Source organism: Lampetra fluviatilis, chromosome 71, assembly GCF_964198595.1.
Source record: "Lampetra fluviatilis chromosome 71, kcLamFluv1.1, whole genome shotgun sequence".
Lineage (NCBI taxonomy): Eukaryota > Metazoa > Chordata > Hyperoartia > Petromyzontiformes > Petromyzontidae > Lampetra > Lampetra fluviatilis.
In genome coordinates this window covers 2,688,258-2,710,402 of record NC_136345.1, presented here as the reverse complement: position 1 = coordinate 2,710,402, position 22,145 = coordinate 2,688,258, and the positions used below count along the sequence as shown (strand labels likewise).

The 22,145-nt window shown below is 54.6% G+C and overlaps 1 protein-coding gene across 1 annotated transcript in view; it reads left to right on the top strand.

Moving 5' to 3' along the window:
* The window catches only part of PRODH (proline dehydrogenase 1), a 71,165-nt gene that overhangs the window by 4,816 nt on the left and 44,204 nt on the right, over positions 1–22,145 (top strand). Inside the window, exons 3-5 of the mRNA XM_078883563.1 lie at positions 8,777–8,811; positions 14,992–15,138; positions 18,825–18,889. Of these exons, the coding sequence (XP_078739689.1) occupies positions 8,777–8,811; positions 14,992–15,138; positions 18,825–18,889 (247 nt within the window). The remainder of the gene's footprint in view (positions 1–8,776; positions 8,812–14,991; positions 15,139–18,824; positions 18,890–22,145) is intronic.

The window sequence follows — 22,145 nt, the reverse complement described above, 5'->3', positions numbered from 1 at the left end:
ACTAGGCTCTAAGGAAAGCTGTCTCGGGTGTGGACCAATCAACTTCAAGGACCATGTGAGACTAGGCTCTAAGGAAAGCTGTCTCGGGTGTGGACCAATCAACTTCAAGGACCATGTGAGACTAGGCTCTAAGGAAAGCTGTCTCGGGTGTGGACCAATCAACTTCAAGGACCATGTGAGACTAGGCTCTAAGGAAAGCTGTCTCGGGTGTGGACCAATCAACTTCAAGGACCATGTGAGACTAGGCTCTAAGGAAAGCTGTCTCGGGTGTGGACCAATCAACTTCAAGGACCATGTGAGACTAGGCTCTAAGGAAAGCTGTCTCGGGTGTGGACCAATCAACTTCAAGGACCATGTGAGACTAGGCTCTAAGGAAAGCTGTCTCGGGTGTGGACCAATCAACTTCAAGGACCATGTGAGACTAGGCTCTAAGGAAAGCTGTCTCGGGTGTGGACCAATCAACTTCAAGGACCATGTGAGACTAGGCTCTAAGGAAAGCTGTCTCGGGTGTGGACCAATCAACTTCAAGGACCATGTGAGACTAGGCTCTAAGGAAAGCTGTCTCGGGTGTGGACCAATCAACTTCAAGGACCATGTGAGACTAGGCTCTAAGGAAAGCTGTCTCGGGTGTGGACCAATCAACTTCAAGGACCATGTGAGACTAGGCTCTAAGGAAAGCTGTCTCGGGTGTGGACCAATCAACTTCAAGGACCATGTGAGACTAGGCTCTAAGGAAAGCTGTCTCGGGTGTGGACCAATCAACTTCAAGGGCCATGTGAGACTAGGCTCTAAGGAAAGCTGTCTCGGGTGTGGACCAATCAACTTCGAGGACAGTGCACATACATTATCAGAGTTGTGTTTTTTGTTTGCATTACGACTGCAGGTATTGTGGTCTATGCAAACATGACTCCTTGTAAAAAAAGGTGTCAGTTTTGTTGCCAGATAGAAGGGTAAAGAACCAATTATCATGCTACACGGAAGTTCAGTGGCCTTGACTTGCGCTCACCACGTAACGTAAAACAAACACAGGCAGTCCTCGACTTACGATGGGGATGCGTTACTACCACCCCCATCGTTAGTGGAAAATATCGTAAGTCAAAAATGGCCTATAACCTTCCCAGGAGTCTAAAAGAATGGTGATAATTTAGCAAAACCGAGCAATTTACAGTAGCGTACTGTATAAACTATATACTGTGTTGACACCATTGGAACCTCAATTGCCAGTAAAAAATATGCTAATTGTTTTTTTACCCTTCTATCTGGCAACAAAACTGACACCTTTTTTTACGAGGAGTCATGTTTGCATAGACCACAATACCTGCAGTCGTAATGCAAACAAAACACACAACTCTGATAATGTCAAGGACAGTGCACATACATTATCAGAGTTATGTTTTTTGTTTGCATTATGACTGCAGGTATTGTGGTCTATGCAAACATGATTCCTTGCAAAAAAAGGTGTCAGTTTTGTTGCCAGATAGAAGGGTAAAAAAACAATTATCATATTTTTCTTCTGGCAAATGAGGTACCAATGGTGTAAATGCTTCACCCCGAGCTCTCATACTCTGATGGTGCATTGTCTTTGAGTTGTGCGCCTTTTGGCGTCATCTGGTCCAACACCATGTGAGACTAGGCTCTAAGGAAAGCTGTCTCGGGTGTGGACCAATCAACTTCAAGGACCATGTGAGACTAGGCTCTAAGGAAAGCTGTCTCGGGTGTGGACCAATCAACTTCAAGGACCATGTGAGACTAGGCTCTAAGGAAAGCTGTCTCGGGTGTGGACCAATCAACTTCAAGGACCATGTGAGACTAGGCTCTAAGGAAAGCTGTCTCGGGTGTGGACCAATCAACTTCAAGGACCATGTGAGACTAGGCTCTAAGGAAAGCTGTCTCGGGTGTGGACCAATCAACTTCAAGGACCATGTGAGACTAGGCTCTAAGGAAAGCTGTCTCGGGTGTGGACCAATCAACTTCAAGGACCATGTGAGACTAGGCTCTAAGGAAAGCTGTCTCGGGTGTGGACCAATCAACTTCAAGGACCATGTGAGACTAGGCTCTAAGGAAAGCTGTCTCGGGTGTGGACCAATCAACTTCAAGGACCATGTGAGACTAGGCTCTAAGGAAAGCTGTCTCGGGTGTGGACCAATCAACTTCAAGGACCATGTGAGACTAGGCTCTAAGGAAAGCTGTCTCGGGTGTGGACCAATCAACTTCAAGGACCATGTGAGACTAGGCTCTAAGGAAAGCTGTCTCGGGTGTGGACCAATCAACTTCAAGGACAGTGCATATATTATCAGAGTTGTGTTTTTTGTTTGCATTACGACTGCAGGTTTGTTTGCATTACGACTGCAGGTATTGTGGTCTATGCAAACATGACTCCTTGCAAAAAAAGGTGTCAGTTTTGTTGCCAGATAAAAGGGTAAAAAAACAATTACTATATACTGTGTGTATGTATTAATTACAATACTGTATTGCACAGTCAAATGTAAAGTAAAAACCAAGGTAAATTCTTAGCCTACCTATATGAACTGCAATTTAATAGAAAGTTTTTTCAGGAAAACAATCCTATCTGCTATAAAAAAAAACATTCTAACATGCATTGAACGTATCGTAACGTGGTAACCCTCAGATGAAATCTCTAAAGCTACGTATCACACATGCATCGAACGTATCGCAACGTATCATATTGCACTGCGCTCACCAAGATTCTGAAACACAGAAAACAAATACACGAGCTAACACCGTGGCAACTTAACCCCGTCGACCGCTGGTGCGAGTGAGAGGCATCGACACACAAGGCGGGAGATGCGTTCAGTTCATCCCGGCAGCGTCCAAACCTTTCAGCATCGTACCTCGTACCAGAGGTCGCAAACAGGTTTTGATTCCTTACCCGTACCCGTACCCGGTCGCACCAGGGTCGCAAACCGGTACCCGTACCCAGCCGGGTACGGGTAGCCGTTCCCTACCCGTACCCTACCCGAAATGAGTGACAAACGGTGACTCACCAGTGACTCACGGCCTACCCGTACCCGGCCGCACCAGGGTCGCAAACGGGTATCAGTACCCGTACCCTGCCGGGTACGGGTAGTAGGGTACGGGTATCGGGTAGGGTATCGGGTAGGGTACGGGTATCGGGTAGGGTACGGGTATCGGGTATGGGTACGGGTAGCCGGGTATCGGGTAGGGTACGGGTATCGGGTAGGGTACGGGTAGCCGGGTAGGGTACGGGTAGCCGGGTATCGGGTAGGGTACGGGTATCGGGTATGGGTACGGGTAGCCGGGTATCGGGTAGGGTACGGGTAGCCGGGTATCGGGTAGGGTACGGGTATCGGGTAGGGTACGGGTAGCCGGGTATCGGGTAGGGTACGGGTATCGGGTAGGGTACGGGTAGCTGGGTATCGGGTAGGGTACGGGTATCGGGTAGGGTACGGGTAGCCGGGTATCGGGTAGGGTACGGGTATCGGGTAGGGTACGGGTATCGGGTAGGGTACGGGTATCGGGTATGGGTACGGGTAGCCGGGTATCGGGTAGGGTACGGGTATCGGGTAGGGTACGGGTAGCCGGGTATGGGTAGGGTACGGGTATCGGGTAGGGTACGGGTAGCCGGGTATCGGGTAGGGTACGGGTATCGGGTAGGGTACGGGTATCGGGTACGGGTAGCCGGGTATCGGGTAGGGTACGGGTAGCCGGGTATCGGGTAGGGTACGGGTATCGGGTAGGGTACGGGTACGGGTATCGGGTAGGGTACGGGTATCGGGTAGGGTACGGGTATCGGGTATGGGTAGGGTACGGGTATCGGGTATGGGTAGGGTACGGGTATCGGGTATGGGTAGGGTACGGGTATCAGGTAGGGTACGGGTATCGGGTAGGGTACGGGTATCGGGTACCCGGTTGCGACCTTTGCCTCGTACGCTGCTGCGTTTGCCTGCCGCGCGAAATGTGAAATGCTTTTCAATTTTGTCGCAAGATCGTCGTCGCAAGATCGAAATATCGCAAGTCGGGGACGACCTGCAGTTTAAACAAAACAACGGAAGCTTCGTGTGTGCAGCGACGGACCACGGGTAGCTTCCGCGTAGCGTTACGCAGCCGATGAAAAGATAATGCCACCCGGGTGTGCGAGCCCTCTGCTGCCTAACCGGTCATCATGAGCACAATGCTCAGGTAGGGAAACTCGTCCACTCTGTTCCAAGGAGCTATGCAAGCGGTGACACGCGCAGTGAGAGAGATACAGACAAAGATCCCCCGTACAGCCTCGGCAGACGTTTGGGGCAGGTGCTTTCAGTAGTGGGTCGCAGAACTGCCTGTATGTGGCACGCACAGAGGGGGTGGGTGGCCAGCACCACCACGCCCGGCCGCCTTTGTCTCCCCCAGTGGCGATGTTTACTACACCACCACCACCACCACCGCACCAGGTAATTAATTTGAGGCTGAGTCGACCTAGGGGAGGCCAAGGACCAATTCAGATGATCGTCACTGCTGGTGTTGGTGGCTGTGAGCGGGAATCGAACTCTGACCTCTGCCGGGTTCGTTACGCAGTTTGCTAATCGCTGCGCCACCACTCCAACAACAACAACAACAACCGCCGTTCGCCACTAAGTGGCGGTGACGTCACCACGACGCTTGTGCCAGGCCATGTGCACCTTGAGGCCACACACACACACACAGACACACAGACACACGAACACACACACACACACACACTCGCACACACACTCACACACTCACACTCACACACACTCACCCCCACACACACTCATACACGTAGACACACACACACAACAACAACCGCCATTCGCCACTAAGTGGCGGTGACGTCACCACGACGCTTGTGCCAGGCCATGTGCACCTTGAGGCTGCCACGTGAAGTGTCGAACGCCCGCTGGCAGGAGGTCACGGGGCAGACCCAGCAGGTGCCACGGGTCGACTGACTGAGACGAGTGGCTGATGCACCACTTGTGCCCCCTACTGTACCAACTTGCTGTGCTTTAGCCACCCGGCGCTCCGCTCGTTGTTGTGAGCGTCGCTCCTCCGCCCTCCGTTGTTGTTGGAGGGCGACTGCCTCCAACTGCCCAGTAGCGTCCTTCACGAGCCTCCTCCACTGAGGCCGATCTTGACACCGCTGGTACCAGTCATCGGCAAGTCCACTCAGCTCCACGTCCTCCTGTACCACATCACTCCATCTCTTCTCTAGCCCGTGCCGCGCCCGTTTAGCCTCTTCGATCCGGCCGAATAAAAGCTGTTTAGGCATGCGGTGGCTGGGCATGCGGGCTACATGACCCAGCCAATGCAGCCTTGCCTGCCGGAGGAGCTCACCAATGGGAGTTTGTCCAGATCTTTCAAGGATTTGTGAGCTCCTCACACAATCCAGCCTGCGGGTTAAACCCAGGATGGATCGTAGGCAGGCCAGCCTAAATATTTCTAACCAGCGAAGATGCTCCATTAGGGGGGTCCACGTTTCACAAGCGTAGAGAAGGGAGGGAATGACCGGTGGCCGAGAGTGACCCATCACGATGACTCTACTTTAGCCAGCACCTGTGACAGGAGGTCATAGGTCATGGTAATTACAAGCCCATGGGCTGCACAGAAGTCTAGCAGCCTCCTACCGTTGTTACTGAGCTGATCTGGCCCATGCCTTTCAATCACTACAGACCAGGTGCCAGCATCATGACCAACTCGGGCATTGACGTCACCCAACAGGATGACTCTATCCCGAGGGGCCACTTTAGCCAGCACCTTTGACAGGAGGTCATAGAAGGCATCTGACTCATCGGCCTTGCCTGCATCCCTCCACGGATGTTCGTCTTCGGTGGGGGCATAAGTAACCACGACCACCACTCCTCGCCTCTGGTTGATGGGAAGGTGAGCCCAAAGTAGCCTGGGGCTTACAGCTTCCCACACCGCACCGCCACGCTCCCACGCCCCCTTCATTCCTTTGTTCAGAAGAAGAGCCACACCCTGTTGTTTGGCAGTCTCCTGCCCCGAGTAGAGGACTGTCCACCCCTCATGGTGACAGGAGCCAGAGCCGGTCCACCGGACCTCCTGAATGCCACAGAGATCCAGGCGGTACCGGTCCAGCTCCCGACAGAGGAGTGGCAGCCTCTCCTCCGCAGTGAGCGTTCGAACATTCCACGTGGCCACACGAAGTGGCTTTTTGTTGTTTCTGGAGGAGCCCCGAGGGTGAAGATTCAATCTCCTGGCTCCGCCAGATGGGGTTTGGCCAGGAGACGTCATAGACGCCTGTCCCCCCCGGGGCCTCCGGCACAAACTTATTCATTTAATAAAAAAAATTCCGTTGTGGCTTAGTGGTCATTAATTGAAGGTGGAGGGGTTACCAGCCCCTCGCACCCGTCCAGAGCCCCCTTTTGGCCGCTGTGGTGGTCACAGACGCCATGAGGGGAGAGGCCAATCGGAATTGGCCCTCCCCCCCCACGGCACTGCCCACGACAGAGTTGCCCGTCCGGCACCGCGAGGAGGTAGGGGGTTGTTTTTCACCCCACACACGCACACACACACACAGGTACACACACACACACACAGCCGTTACTGTACCCACATGCACACACAGCCTGTGCTACTCGCAGACCATCTATACCACGGACACAGCCTATAGAATTACTCCCTGGTGCAAAGACAAAGATCCTCCGTGTAGCCTGTAACAGGCTGTAGGGGCAAGTGCTGTTAGTAGCGAGTAGCAGCAGAACCTATGGAGGCTACCGGCACTGTGGCACACACAGAGGGGTGGGTGGCCAGCACCACGCCCGGCCGCCTTTGTCTCTCCTCCACACAGCCACTCACTCGCCCACCCAGCCACTCACTCGCCCAGCCACTCACTCACTCACCCAGGCACTCGCTCACCTACCCACTCACTCACTCACCCAGCCACTCACTCGCCCACCCAGCCACTCACTCACCCACCCAGGCACTCACTCAGCCACTCACTTGCCCAGCCACTCACTCGTCCAGCCACTCACTCACCCACCCAGCCACTCACTCGCCCAGCCACTCACTCACTCACTCACCCAGCCACTCACTCGCCCACCCAGCCACTCACTCGCCCAGCCACTCACTCACCCACCCAGCCACTCACTCGCCCAGCCACTCACTCACCCAGCCACTCACTCGCCCACCCAGCCACTCACTCGCCCAGCCACTCGCTCAGCCACTCACTTGCCCAGCCACTCACTCACCCACCCAGGCACTCGCTCACCCACCCAGCCACTCACTCGCCCAGCCACTCACTCACCCACCCAGGCACTCGCTCACCCACCCAGCCACTCACTCGCCCAGCCACTCAATCTCCCAGCCACTCACCCACCCACCCACTCACACAGACAAAACTCCCCCGTGTAGCCTGTAACAGGCTGTAGAGGCAAGTGCTGTTAGTAGCGAGTAGCAGCAGCGCCTATGGAGGCTACCGGCACTGTGGCACACACAGAGGGAGGGTGGGTGGCCAGCACCACGCCCGGCCGCCTTTGTCTCTCCTCCACACAGACACTCACCCACCCACTCACCCGCCCACCCACTCACTCACCCAGCCACTCACTCACTCAGCCACTCACTCGTCCACCCAGCCACTCACTCACTCAGCCACTCACTCACTCACCCACCCAGCCACTCACTCACTCAGCCACTCACTCGCCCACCCAGCCACTCACTCACTCAGTCACTCACTCACTCAGCCACTCACTCGCCCACCCAGCCACTCACTCACTCAGCCACTCACTCACTCACCCACCCAGCCACTCACTCACTCAGCCACTCACTCGCCCACCCAGCCACTCACTCACTCAGTCACTCACTCACTCAGCCACTCACTCGCCCACCCAGCCACTCACCCACCCACTCACCCACCCACTCAGACAAAGCTCCCCTGTGTAGCCTGTAACAGGCTGTAGGGGCAAGTGCTGTTAGTAGCGAGTAGCAGCAGCACCTATGGAGGCTACCGGCACTGTGGCACACACAGAGGGAGGGGTGGGTGGCCAGCACCACGCCCGGCCGCCTTTGTCTCTCCTCCACACAGACACTCACTCACTCAGCCACTCACTCACCCACCCAGCCACTCACCCAGCCACTCATTCACTCACTCAGCCACTCACTCACCCACCGAGCCACTCACTCACTCACCCACCCAGCCACTCGCTCACTCAGCCACTCACTCGCCCAGCCACTCACTCACCCACCCAGGCACTCGCTCACCCACCCAGCCACTCACTCACTCAGCCACTCACTCGCCCACTCAGCCACTCACTCACCCACCCACTCACCCACCCACCCACCCACTCAGACAAAGATCCCCCGTGTAGCCTGTAACAGACAGCCACTCGCTCACCCACCCACTCACTCACCCAGCCACTCACCCACCCAGCCACTCACTCACCCACCCAGCCGCTCACTCACCCACCAAGCCACTCACTCGCCCAGCCACTCACTCACTCACCCAGCCACTCACCCACCCAGCCACTCACTCACCCAGCCACTCACTCACTCACCCAGCCACTCACTCACCCAGCCACTCACCCACCCAGGCACTCACCCACCCAGCCACTCACCCACCCAGGCACTCGCTCACACAGAGGGAGGGCTGGGTGGCCAGCACCACGCCCGGCCGCCTTTGTCTCTGCCAGGTCAACCCTGGGGCTGATTGGTTGTGCAGGCGGTGTGCATTCTGGACGATTCACTCACTCGCTCGCCCGTACGTCCACCCCCCCCGTGTCCACCCCCCCCCCCCTCTGTGTCCACCCCCCCTCCCCCCCCCCCCCGTGTCACTCACCCACAGCTCTTGTTCATCGCAGGCTGAGACAGAACGCACAGGTAACGTGAGAGGGTGGTGAGTGGTGGGTGAGTGGTGGGTGAGTGGGTGGGTGGGTGGGTGGTGAGTGGGTGGTGGGTGAGTGGGTGGTGGGTGAGTGGGTGGTGGGTGGGTGGTGGGTGAGTGGGTGGTGGATGGGTGGTGAGAGGATGGTGAGAGGGTGGTGGGTGGGTGGTGGGTGGGTGGTGGGTGGGTGGTGGGTGGGTGGTGAGTGGGTGGTGAGTGGGTGGTGAGTGAGTGTGGTGAGTGGGTGGTGAGTGAGTGTGGTGGGTGGTGAGTGGGTGGTGAGTGAGTGGGTGGTGAGTGGGTGGTGAGTGAGTGGGTGGTGAGTGGGGGGTGGGTGAGTGGGTGGGGGGTGGGTGAGTGGGTGGGTGAGTGGGTGGGTGAGTGGGTGGTGAGTGGGTGGTGAGTGGGTGGTGAGTGGGTGGTGGGTGGGTGGTGAGAGGGTGGTGGGTGGGTGGTGAGAGGGTGGTGGGTGAGTGGGTGGTGGGTGAGTGGGTGGTGGATGGGTGGTGAGAGGATGGTGAGAGGGTGGTGGGTGGTGAGTGGGTGGTGAGTGGGTGGTGAGTGGGTGGTGGGTGGGTGGTGAGAGGGTGGTGGGTGGGTGGTGAGAGGGTGGTGGGTGAGTGGGTGGTGGGTGGTGGGTGAGTGGTGAGTGAGTGGGTGGTGGGTGGGTGGTGGGTGGGTGGGTGGTGGGTGAGTGGGTGGTGGATGGGTGGTGAGAGGATGGTGAGAGGGTGGTGGGTGGTGAGTGGGTGGTGAGTGGGTGGTGGGTGGGTGGTGAGAGGGTGGTGGGTGGGTGGTGAGAGGGTGGTGGGTGAGTGGGTGGTGGGTGAGTGGTGAGTGAGTGGGTGGTGGGTGGGTGGTGGGTGGGTGGGTGGTGGGTGAGTGGGTGGTGGATGGGTGGTGAGAGGATGGTGAGAGGGTGGTGGGTGGTGAGTGGGTGGTGGGTGGGTGGTGAGTGAGTGGGTGGTGGGTGGGTGGTGAGTGAGTGGGTGGTGGGTGGGTGGTGAGTGAGTGGGTGGTGGGTGGGTGGTGGGTGGGTGGTGGGTGGGTGAGTGGTGGGTGGGTGGTGAGTGAGTGAGTGGTGGGTGGGTGGTGAGTGGGTGGTGGGTGGGTGGTGGATGGTGGGTGGTGGGTGGGTGGTGGGTGGGTGGTGAGTGAGTGAGTGGTGGGTGGGTGGTGAGTGGGTGGTGGGTGGGTGGTGGGTGGTGGGTGGTGAGTGGTGGGTGGGTGGATGGTGGGTGAGTGGTGAGTGGGTGGTGAGTGGATGGTGGGTGGTTGGTGGGTGGGTGGGTGGTGGGTGGTGAGTGGTGGGTGGGTGGGTGGATGGTGAGTGGATGGTGAGTGGGTGGTGAGTGGGTGGTGAGTGGGTGGTGGGTGGGTGGTGGGTGGGTGGTGGGTGGGTGAGTGGTTGGGTGGTGGGTGAGTGGTGAGTGGGTGTTGAGTGGGGTGAGTGGGTGGTGGGTGGTGGGGTGAGTTGAGTGGATGGTAGTGGCGGTGGTGGTGGTGATAGTGGTGGTGGTGATAGTGGTGATAGTGGTGATATTGGTGATTGATTAGTGGTGGTGGTGATGGTCGTGATATTGGTGATTGATTAGTGGTGGTGGTGATAGTGGTGGTGATGGTGGTGATGGTAGTGATGGTGATTATTGATTAGTGGTGGTGGTGATAGTGGTTATTGATTAGTGGTGATGGTGGTGATTAGTGGTGGTGATAGTGATGATAGTGGTTATTGATTAGTGGTGATGGTGGTGATAACGCTGCTGTTGCTGCTGGTAGCTGTACCATGAGTGGGTGGAGGGTGTTTACTGTGCTAGCTGTACCATGCTGGGTGGAGGGTGTTTACTGTGCTAGCTGTACCATGAGTGGGTGGAGGGTGTTTACTGTGCTAGCTGTACCATGCTGAGTGGAGGGTGTTTACTGTGCTAGCTGTACCATGAGTGGGTGGAGGGTGTTTACTGTGCTAGCTGTACCATGAGTGGGTGGAGGGTGTTTACTGTGCTAGCTGTACCATGAGTGGGTGGAGGGTGTTTACTGTGCTAGCTGTACCATGAGTGGGGGAGGGTGTTTACTGTGCTAGCTGTACCATGCTGAGTGGAGGGTGTTTACTGTGCTAGCTGTACCATGCTGGGTGGAGGGTGTTTACTGTGCTAGCTGTACCATGCTGAGTGGTGGCTGTTTACTGTGCTAGCTGTACCATGAGTGAGTGGAGGGTGTTTACTGTGCTAGCTGTACCATGCTGAGTGGAGGGTGTTTACTGTGCTAGCTGTACCATGCTGAGTGGAGGGTGTTTACTATGCTAGCTGTACCATGCTGAGTGGAGGGTGTTTACTGTGCTAGCTGTACCATGCTGAGTGGTGGGTGTTTACTGTGCTAGCTGTACCATGAGTGGGTGGAGGGTGTTTACTGTGCTAGCTGTACCATGCTGAGTGGAGGGTGTTTACTGTGCTAGCTGTACCATGCTGAGTGGAGGGTGTTTACTGTGCTAGCTGTACCATGCTGAGTGGAGGGTGTTTACTGTGCTAGCTGTACCATGCTGAGTGGAGGGTGTTTACTGTACTAGCTGTACCATGCTGAGTGGAGGGTGTTTACTGTGCTAGCTGTACCATGCTGGGTGGAGGGTATTTACTGTGCTAGCTGTACCATGAGTGGGTGGAGGGTGTTTACTGTGCTAGCTGTACCATGCTGGGTGGAGGGTGTTTACTGTGCTAGCTGTACCATGAGTGGGTGGAGGGTGTTTACTGTGCTAGCTGTACCATGCTGAGTGGAGGGTGTTTACTGTGCTAGCTGTACCATGCTGAGTGGAGGGTGTTTACTGTGCTAGCTGTACCATGCTGAGTGGAGGGTGTTTACTGTGCTAGCTGTACCATGAGTGAGTGGAGGGTGTTTACTGTGCTAGCTGTACCATGCTGGGTGGAGGGTGTTTACTGTGCTAGCTGTACCATGAGTGGGTGGAGGGTGTTTACTGTGCTAGCTGTACCATGCTGAGTGGAGGGTGTTTACTGTGCTAGCTGTACCATGCTGAGTGGAGGGTGTTTGCTGTGCTAGCTGTACCATGCTGAGTGGAGGGTGTTTACTGTGCTAGCTGTACCATGAGTGGTGGTGGGTGTTTACTGTGCTAGCTGTACCATGCTGAGTGGAGGGTGTTTACTGTGCTAGCTGTACCATGAGTGGGTGGAGGGTGTTTACTGTGCTAGCTGTACCATGCTGAGTGGAGGGTGTTTACTGTGCTAGCTGTACCATGAGTGGGTGGAGGGTGTTTACTGTGCTAGCTGTACCATGAGTGGGTGGAGGGTGTTTACTGTGCTAGCTGTACCATGCTTGAGTGGAGGGTGTTTACTGTGCTAGCTGTACCATGCTTGAGTGGAGGGTGTTTACTGTGCTAGCTGTACCATGAGTGGGTGGAGGGTGTTTACTGTGCTAGCTGTACCATGCTTGAGTGGAGGGTGTTTACTGTGCTAGCTGTACCATGAGTGGGTGGAGGGTGTTTACTGTGCTAGCTGTACCATGCTGAGTGGAGGGTGTTTACTGTGCTAGCTGTACCATGCTGGGTGGAGGGTGTTTACTGTGCTAGCTGTACCATGCTGAGTGGTGGCTGTTTACTGTGCTAGCTGTACCATGAGTGAGTGGAGGGTGTTTACTGTGCTAGCTGTACCATGCTGAGTGGAGGGTGTTTACTGTGCTAGCTGTACCATGCTGAGTGGAGGGTGTTTACTATGCTAGCTGTACCATGCTGAGTGGAGGGTGTTTACTGTGCTAGCTGTACCATGCTGAGTGGTGGGTGTTTACTGTGCTAGCTGTACCATGAGTGGGTGGAGGGTGTTTACTGTGCTAGCTGTACCATGCTGAGTGGAGGGTGTTTACTGTGCTAGCTGTACCATGCTGAGTGGAGGGTGTTTACTGTGCTAGCTGTACCATGCTGAGTGGAGGGTGTTTACTGTGCTAGCTGTACCATGCTGAGTGGAGGGTGTTTACTGTACTAGCTGTACCATGCTGAGTGGAGGGTGTTTACTGTGCTAGCTGTACCATGCTGGGTGGAGGGTGTTTACTGTGCTAGCTGTACCATGAGTGGGTGGAGGGTGTTTACTGTGCTAGCTGTACCATGCTGGGTGGAGGGTGTTTACTGTGCTAGCTGTACCATGAGTGGGTGGAGGGTGTTTACTGTGCTAGCTGTACCATGCTGAGTGGAGGGTGTTTACTGTGCTAGCTGTACCATGCTGAGTGGAGGGTGTTTACTGTGCTAGCTGTACCATGCTGAGTGGAGGGTGTTTACTGTGCTAGCTGTACCATGAGTGAGTGGAGGGTGTTTACTGTGCTAGCTGTACCATGCTGGGTGGAGGGTGTTTACTGTGCTAGCTGTACCATGAGTGGGTGGAGGGTGTTTACTGTGCTAGCTGTACCATGCTGAGTGGAGGGTGTTTACTGTGCTAGCTGTACCATGCTGAGTGGAGGGTGTTTGCTGTGCTAGCTGTACCATGCTGAGTGGAGGGTGTTTACTGTGCTAGCTGTACCATGAGTGGTGGTGGGTGTTTACTGTGCTAGCTGTACCATGCTGAGTGGAGGGTGTTTACTGTGCTAGCTGTACCATGAGTGGGTGGAGGGTGTTTACTGTGCTAGCTGTACCATGCTGAGTGGAGGGTGTTTACTGTGCTAGCTGTACCATGAGTGGGTGGAGGGTGTTTACTGTGCTAGCTGTACCATGAGTGGGTGGAGGGTGTTTACTGTGCTAGCTGTACCATGCTTGAGTGGAGGGTGTTTACTGTGCTAGCTGTACCATGCTTGAGTGGAGGGTGTTTACTGTGCTAGCTGTACCATGAGTGGGTGGAGGGTGTTTACTGTGCTAGCTGTACCATGCTTGAGTGGAGGGTGTTTACTGTGCTAGCTGTACCATGAGTGGGTGGAGGGTGTTTACTGTGCTAGCTGTACCATGAGTGGGTGGAGGGTGTTTACTGTGCTAGCTGTACCATGCTGAGTGGAGGGTGTTTACTGTGCTAGCTGTACCATGCTGAGTGGTGAGTGTTTACTGTGCTAGCTGTACCATGCTGGGTGGAGGGTTTTTACTGTGCTAGCTGTACCATGAGTGGGTGGAGGGTGTTTACTGTGCTAGCTGTACCATGCTGAGTGGAGGGTGTTTACTGTGCTAGCTGTACCATGAGTGGGTGGAGGGTGTTTACTGTGCTAGCTGTACCATGAGTGGGTGGAGGGTGTTTACTGTGCTAGCTGTACCATGCTGAGTGGAGGGTGTTTACTGTGCTAGCTGTACTATGAGTGGGTGGAGGGTGTTTACTGTGCTAGCTGTACCATGCTGAGTGGAGGGTGTTTACTGTGCTAGCTGTACCATGAGTGGTGGTGGGTGTTTACTGTGCTAGCTGTACCATGCTGAGTGGAGGGTGTTTACTGTGCTAGCTGTACCATGAGTGGTGGTGGGTGTTTACTGTGCTAGCTGTACCATGCTGAGTGGAGGGTGTTTACTGTGCTAGCTGTACCATGAGTGGGTGGAGGGTGTTTACTGTGCTAGCTGTACCATGCTGAGTGGAGGGTGTTTACTGTGCTAGCTGTACCATGCTGAGTGGAGGGTGTTTACTGTGCTAGCTGTACCATGAGTGGGTGGAGGGTGTTTACTGTGCTAGCTGTACCATGAGTGGGTGGAGGGTGTTTACTGTGCTAGCTGTACCATGAGTGGGTGGAGGGTGTTTACTGTGCTAGCTGTACCATGAGTGGGTGGAGGGTGTTTACTGTGCTAGCTGTACCATGAGTGGTGGAGGGTGTTTACTGTGCTAGCTGTACCATGAGTGGGTGGAGGGTGTTTACTGTGCTAGCTGTACCATGAGTGGTGGAGGGTGTTTACTGTGCTAGCTGTACCATGAGTGGAGGGTGTTTACTGTGCTAGCTGTACCATGAGTGGAGGGTGTTTACTGTGCTAGCTGTACCATGAGTGGGTGGAGGGTGTTTACTGTGCTAGCTGTACCATGCTGAGTGGAGGGTGTTTACTGTGCTAGCTGTACCATGCTGAGTGGAGGGTGTTTACTGTGCTAGCTGTACCATGAGTGAGTGGAGGGTGTTTACTGTGCTAGCTGTACCATGCTGGGTGGAGGGTGTTTACTGTGCTAGCTGTACCATGAGTGGAGGGTGTTTACTGTGCTAGCTGTACCATGAGTGGTCTGTGTTTGTGTCCTCAGCGTCGCTGCGCTCACCGCAGTTTGTCCCTCACCGCGAGTTTGGCGACCGCCGAGATCACGTGGTGAGCGCCCGCACCTACATCTACCGTGACGAGCATCGCTGTGACCTGCACGTGGACACCTTCCTCAAGAGCATCGAGGCGGCCGGTGAGACACTCACCATCATCATCATCATCACCGTCACCATCATCATCATCATCATCACCGTCACCGTCATCATCACCACCACCATCATCATCACCATCACCACCACCATCATCATCATCACCGTCATCACCACCATCATCATCATCACCATCATCACAATTATCAATCATCATCATGATCACCATCAATACCACCACCATCATCATCATCATCATCACCGTCATCATCATCATGATCATCATCATCACCGTCATCATCACCGTCATCACCACCGTCATCATCACCGTCATCATCACCGTCATCATCACCATCATCACCACCACCATCACCACCATCATCATCACCATCACCACCATCACCACCATCGTCACCACCGTCACCACCATCATCATCATCACGATCACCACCATCACCGCCACCGTCACCATCATCATTACCACCACCACTACTACCGTCATCACCACCACCACCGTCACTGCCACCACCACCGCCACCACCATCACCGTCATCATCACTACCACCGTCAATATCATCACCACCACCATCACCACCACGATCATCACCACCACCACCGCCCCACCATCACCGTCACCACCGCCATCACCACCGCCATCACCACCGCCATCATCACCGTCATCACCACCATCACGATCTTCATCACCACCACCTCCATCGCAATCACCATCACGATCATCATTACCACCATCACCTCCATCGCAATCACCATCACCATCGCCATCACCGCCACCATCACTGTCATCACCACCATCACGATCATCATCACCACCATCACCTCCATCGCCATCACCAAAGCCATCACCACCACCATCGCCACGGTAACCACCATCACGGTCACCACCACAATCACCACCACCACAATCACCACCAACATCATCACCACCACGATCATCACCACCACTACCATCACGATCATCACCACCACTGTCACCACCATTGCCACCGTGACCATCGCCATCAACAACAACAACAACCGCCGCCGTTCACCGCTAAGTGGCCTGGACATCATTACAGCACTTCAACCAGGCTGATGATAAAGTGGTGGTGGTGATGGTGGTGGTGTTGGTGATGGTGATGATGATGATGGTGGTGATGGTGGTGCTGATGGTGATGGTGGTGGTGATGATGATGGTGGTGATGATGATGGTGGTGGTGATGATGATGATGGTGATGATGGTGATGGTGGTGCTGATGATGGTGCTGATGGTGATGGTGGTGCTGATGATGGTGATGGTGGTGCTGATGATGATGATGGTGGTGGTGATGATGGTGGTGTTGGTGATGATGGTGGTGCTGATGATGATGATGGTGGTGCTGATGGTGATGATGGTGCTGATGATGATGATGATGGTGGTGGTGATGATGATGGTGCTGATGGTGCTGATGGTGCTGATGGTGGTGATGGTGGTGCTGATGATGATGATGGTGCTGATGATGATGGTGCTGATGATGATGATGATGGTGATGGTGATGATGGTGCTGATGCTGATGGTGCTGATGGTGCTGATGGTGCTGATGGTGCTGATGGTGATGATGGTGATGATGGTGCTGGTGATGATGGTGCTGATGGTGGTGGTGGTGATGATGATGATGATAATGGTGGTGATGATGATGGTGCTGATGGTGCTGATGGTGATGATGGTGATGATGGTGGTGGTGGTGGTGGTGGTGATGATAATGGTGGTGATGATGATGATAATGGTGGTGATGATGGTGCTGATGGTGGTGGTGGTGATGATAATGGTGGTGATGATAATGGTGGTGATGATGATGGTGCTGATGGTGCTGATGGTGATGATGGTGGTGCTGATGGTGATGATGGTGGTGGTGATGATGGTGGTGCTGATGATGGTGCTGATGATGATGATGGTGATGTTGGTGATGGTGGTGCTGATGGTGATGGTTGTGGTGATGATGATGATGATGCTGATGGTGCTGATGGTGCTGATGGTGCTGATGGTGATGGTGGTGCTGCTGATGATGGTGGTGGTGGTGGTGGTGGTGATGGTGATGATGATGATGGTGGTGGTGCTGCTGATGATGATGGTGATGGTGGAGTGCTGCTGATGTTGGTGTTGATGATGGTGGTGATGTTGGTATTGATGATGATGATGATGGTGTTGATGTTGATGATGTTGATGGTGGTGGTGGTGATGTTGGTATTGATGATGATGGTGGTGATGATGATGTTGATGGTGGTGTTGATGATGATGGTGGTGATGGTGGTGATGGTGGTGATGGTGGTGATGGTGGTGATGATGTTGATGGTGGTGTTGATGATGATGGTGGTGATGGTGGTGATGGTGGTGGTGATGATGATGGTGGTGATGTTGTTGGTGTTGATGGTGGTGTTGATGTTGATGATGATGGTGGTGATGATGATGATGATGATGTTGATGATGTTGATGGTGGTGATGATGATGATGATGATGTTGATGGTGGTGTTGGTGTTGATGGTGATGGTGTTGATGGTGATGTTGGTATTGATGATGATGGTGGTGATGATGATGTTGATGGTGGTGTTGATGATGGTGATGATGGTGGTGTTGATGATGTTGATGGTGTTGTTGTTGATGTTGATGATGTTGATGTTGATGATGGTGGTGGTGATGATGATGGTGATGATGATGGTGGTGATGTTGATGGTGCTGATGGTGATGATGGTGCTGATGTTGATGATGGTGGTCTTGATGTTGATGATGTTGATGGTGATGGTGATGATGTTGATGGTGATGATGTTGATGATGTTGATGATGGTGATGATGGTGGTGATGTTGATGGTGTTGATGATGATGATGTTGATGATGATGTTGATGTTGATGATGATGATGATGATGGTGGTAATGATGTTGATGTTGATGATGTTGATGATGTTGATGATGTTGATGATGTTGATGATGTTGATGATGTTGATGATGTTGATGGTGGTGATGGTGTTGATGATGATGTTGATGATGTTGATGTTGGTATTGATGATGATGATGTTGATGATGTTGATGGTGTTGATGTTGATGATGTTGATGTTGTTGATGTTGATGATGTTGATGATGTTGATGATGTTGATGTTGATGATGTTGATGTTGATGATGTTGATGATGTTGATGTTGATGATGTTGATGATGTTGATGATGTTGTTGATGTTGATGATGTTGATGATGTTGTTGATGTTGATGATGATGATGTTGATGGTGTTGATGTTGATGGTGTTGATGATGTTGATGGTGTTGATGTTGATGATGTTGGTGTTGATGGTGGTGATGTTGATGATGGTGATGATGTTGATGGTGTTGATGGTGTTGATGATGTTGATGATGTTGATGTTGATGATGTTGATGATGTTGATGATGTTGATGATGTTGATGGTATTGATGTTGTTGATGATGTTGATGGTATTGATTTTGTTGATGGTGTTGATGATGTTGATGGTGTTGATGTTGATGATGTTGATGGTGTTGATGTTGATGGTGTTGATGTTGATGGTGTTGATGTTGATGGTGTTGATGGTGTTGATGTTGATGATGTTGGTGTTGATGGTGGTGATGTTGATGTTGATGATGTTGATGTTGATGATGTTGATGTTGATGATGTTGATGGTGATGATGGTGATGTTGATGATGGTGATGATGATGTTGATGATGGTGGTGATGTTGATGGTGTTGATGTTGCAGCCGACTCGTCTGGTGATGGTTTTGCTGCCATCAAATTGACGGCGCTGGGACGTCCTCAGTTCCTGGTGAGACCACACAGCTCACACACACAGCTACATCACCATCATCACCATCATCAACATCATCATCACCATCATCAGCAGCACCATCATCACCATCATCAGCAGCACCATCATCACCATCATCACCACCTTCATCACCATCATCATCATCACCATCAGCACCACCATCAGCATCATCATCAGCACCACCACCACCATCAGCACCATCACCATCAGCACCACCATCATTACCAGCATCACCATCATCAGCACCACCACCATCACCACCATCATCACCACCATCACCACCACCATCACCATCAGCACCACCATCATCACCATCAATCATCATCATCACAACCACCATCACCATCAATCATCACCACCACCACCATCAGCACCATCACCATCAGCACCATCATCATCATCACCACCATCAGCACCACCATCACCATCAATCGTCATCAGCACCACCACCATCTCGGTCAACCCATGGCACCTGCTGGGTCTGTCCCGTGACCTCCCCCCAGCAGAGAGAATGTGTCACTGCGCGTGGCCTCAAAGTGCACCTAGCCTGGCACAAGCGCCGTGGAGACGTCACCGAAACTTAGTGGTGAATGACAGAGGTCGCAACCGGGTACCCGATACCCGTACCCTACCCGATACCCGGCTGGGTACGGGTAGCCGGGTATCGGGTAGGGTACGGGTACGGGTAGGGTACGGGTACGGGTAGGGTACGGGTAGGGTACGGGTAGGGTAAGGGTACGGGTAGGGTACGGGTAGGGTACGGGTAGGGTACGGGTAGGGTACGGTACGGGTACGGGTAGGGTACGGTACGGGTAGGGTACGGGTACGGGTAGGGTACGGGTACGGGTAGGGTACGGGTAGGGTAGGGTACGGGTAGGGTAGGGTACGGGTAGGGTACGGTAGGGTACGGTAGGGTACGGGTAGGGGTACGGGTAGGGTACGGGTACGGGTAGGGTACGGGTAGGGTACGGGTAGGGTACGGGTAGGGTACGGGTAGGGTAGGGTACGGGTAGGGTACGGGTACGGGTAGGGTACGGGTAGGGTACGGGTAGGGTACGGGTAGGGTAGGGTACGGGTAGGGTACGGGTAGGGTAGGGTACGGGTAGGGTAGGGTACGGGTAGGGTAGGGTACGGGTAGAGTAGGGTACGGGTAGGGTACGGGTAGGGTACGGGTAGGGTACGGGTAGGGTACGGGTAGGGTACGGGTAGGGTACGGGTACTGTACGGGTAGGGTACGGGTAGGGTACGGGTAGGGTACGGGTAGGGTAGGGTACGGGTACGGGTACGGGTAGGGTACGGGTAGGGTACGGGTAGGGTAGGGTACGGGTAGGGTACGGGTAGGGTACGGGTAGGGTAGGGTACGGGTAGGGTAGGGTACGGGTAGGGTAGGGTACGGGTAGAGTAGGGTACGGGTAGGGTACGGGTAGGGTACGGGTAGGGTACGGGTAGGGTACGGGTAGGGTACGGGTAGGGTACGGGTACTGTACGGGTAGGGTACGGGTAGGGTACGGGTAGGGTACGGGTAGGGTAGGGTACGGGTACGGGTAGGGTACGGGTAGGGTACGGGTAGGGTACGGGTAGGGTAGGGTACGGGTAGGGTACGGGTAGGGTACGGGTAGGGTAGGGTACGGGTAGGGTAGGGTACGGGTAGAGTAGGGTACGGGTAGGGTACGGGTAGGGTACGGGTAGGGTACGGGTAGGGTACGGGTAGGGTACGGGTACTGTACGGGTAGGGTACGGGTAGGGTACGGGTACGGGTACGGGTAGGGTAGGGTACGGGTAGGGTAGGGTACGGGTAGGGTAGGGTACGGGTAGGGTAGGGTACGGGTAGGGTAGGGGACGGGTACGGGTAGGGTACGGGTACGGGTACGGGTAGGGGACGGGTACGGGTAGGGTACGGGTAGGGTACAGGTAGGGTACGGGTAGGGTACCCGTTTGCGACCCTGGTGCGGCTGTTGTTGTTATGTGTGTGGTTACGTAACTGTTTTCATGTTGTGCGTGGTGAGCGGTGGGACAGCGGTTAGCGATGCCACCTCGCTACAAACCGGGCAGAGGTCCAGAGATCCATTCCCGCTCACGACCACCAACACCTCCCCTAGGTCTACTCGGCCTCAAATGAGTACCTGGTGTGGTGGTGTAGTAAACATCACCAACCTGGGGGCGTGGTGGTGCTGGCCACCCACCAACTCACTCACCCACCCACTCACCCACCCACCAACCCACCCACCAACCTACTCACCCACCCACTCACCACCCACTCACCCACCCACCCACTCACTCACTCACCCACCCACTCACTCACTCACCCACCCACTCACCCACTCACTCACTCACTCACCCACCCACTCACCCACTCACTCACCCACCCACCCACTCACCCACTCACCCACCCACCCACTCACTCACCCACCCACTCACCCACTCACCCACCCACCCACTCACCCACTCACCCACTCACCAACCCACTCACCCACCCACCAACCCACCCACCCACTCACCCACCCACTCACCCACCCACTCACCCACCCACTCACTCACCCACCCACCAACCCACTCACCCACCCACCAACCCACTCACCCACCCACCCACCAACCCACCCACCCACTCACCCACCCACCAACCCACTCACCCACCCACCAACCCACTCACCCACCTACCAACCCACTCACCCACCCACCAACCCACTCACCCACCCACCAACCCACTCACCCACCCACCCACCAACCCACCCACTCACCCACTCACCCACTCACCCACCCACCAATCCACTCACCCACCAACCCACTCACCCACCAACCCACCCACCCATCAACCCACTCACCCACCAACCCACCCACCCACCCACTCACCCACCCACTCACCCACCCACCAACCCATCCACCAACCCACCCACCCACCAACCCACTCACCCACCAACCCACCCACCCATCAACCCACTCACCCACCAACCCACCCACCCACCAATCCACTCACCCACCAATCCACTCACCCACCCACCAACCCACCCACCAACCCACCCACCAACCCACTCACCCACCCACCAACCCACTCACCCACCCACCAACCCACCAACCCACCCACCAACCCACTCACCCACTCACCAACCCACTCACCCACCCACCAACCCACCCACCAACTCACCCACCCACCCACTCACCCACCCACCCACCCACTCACTCACTCACCCACCCACCCACCCACTCACCCACCCACTCACTCACTCACCCACCCACTCACTCACCCACTCACCCA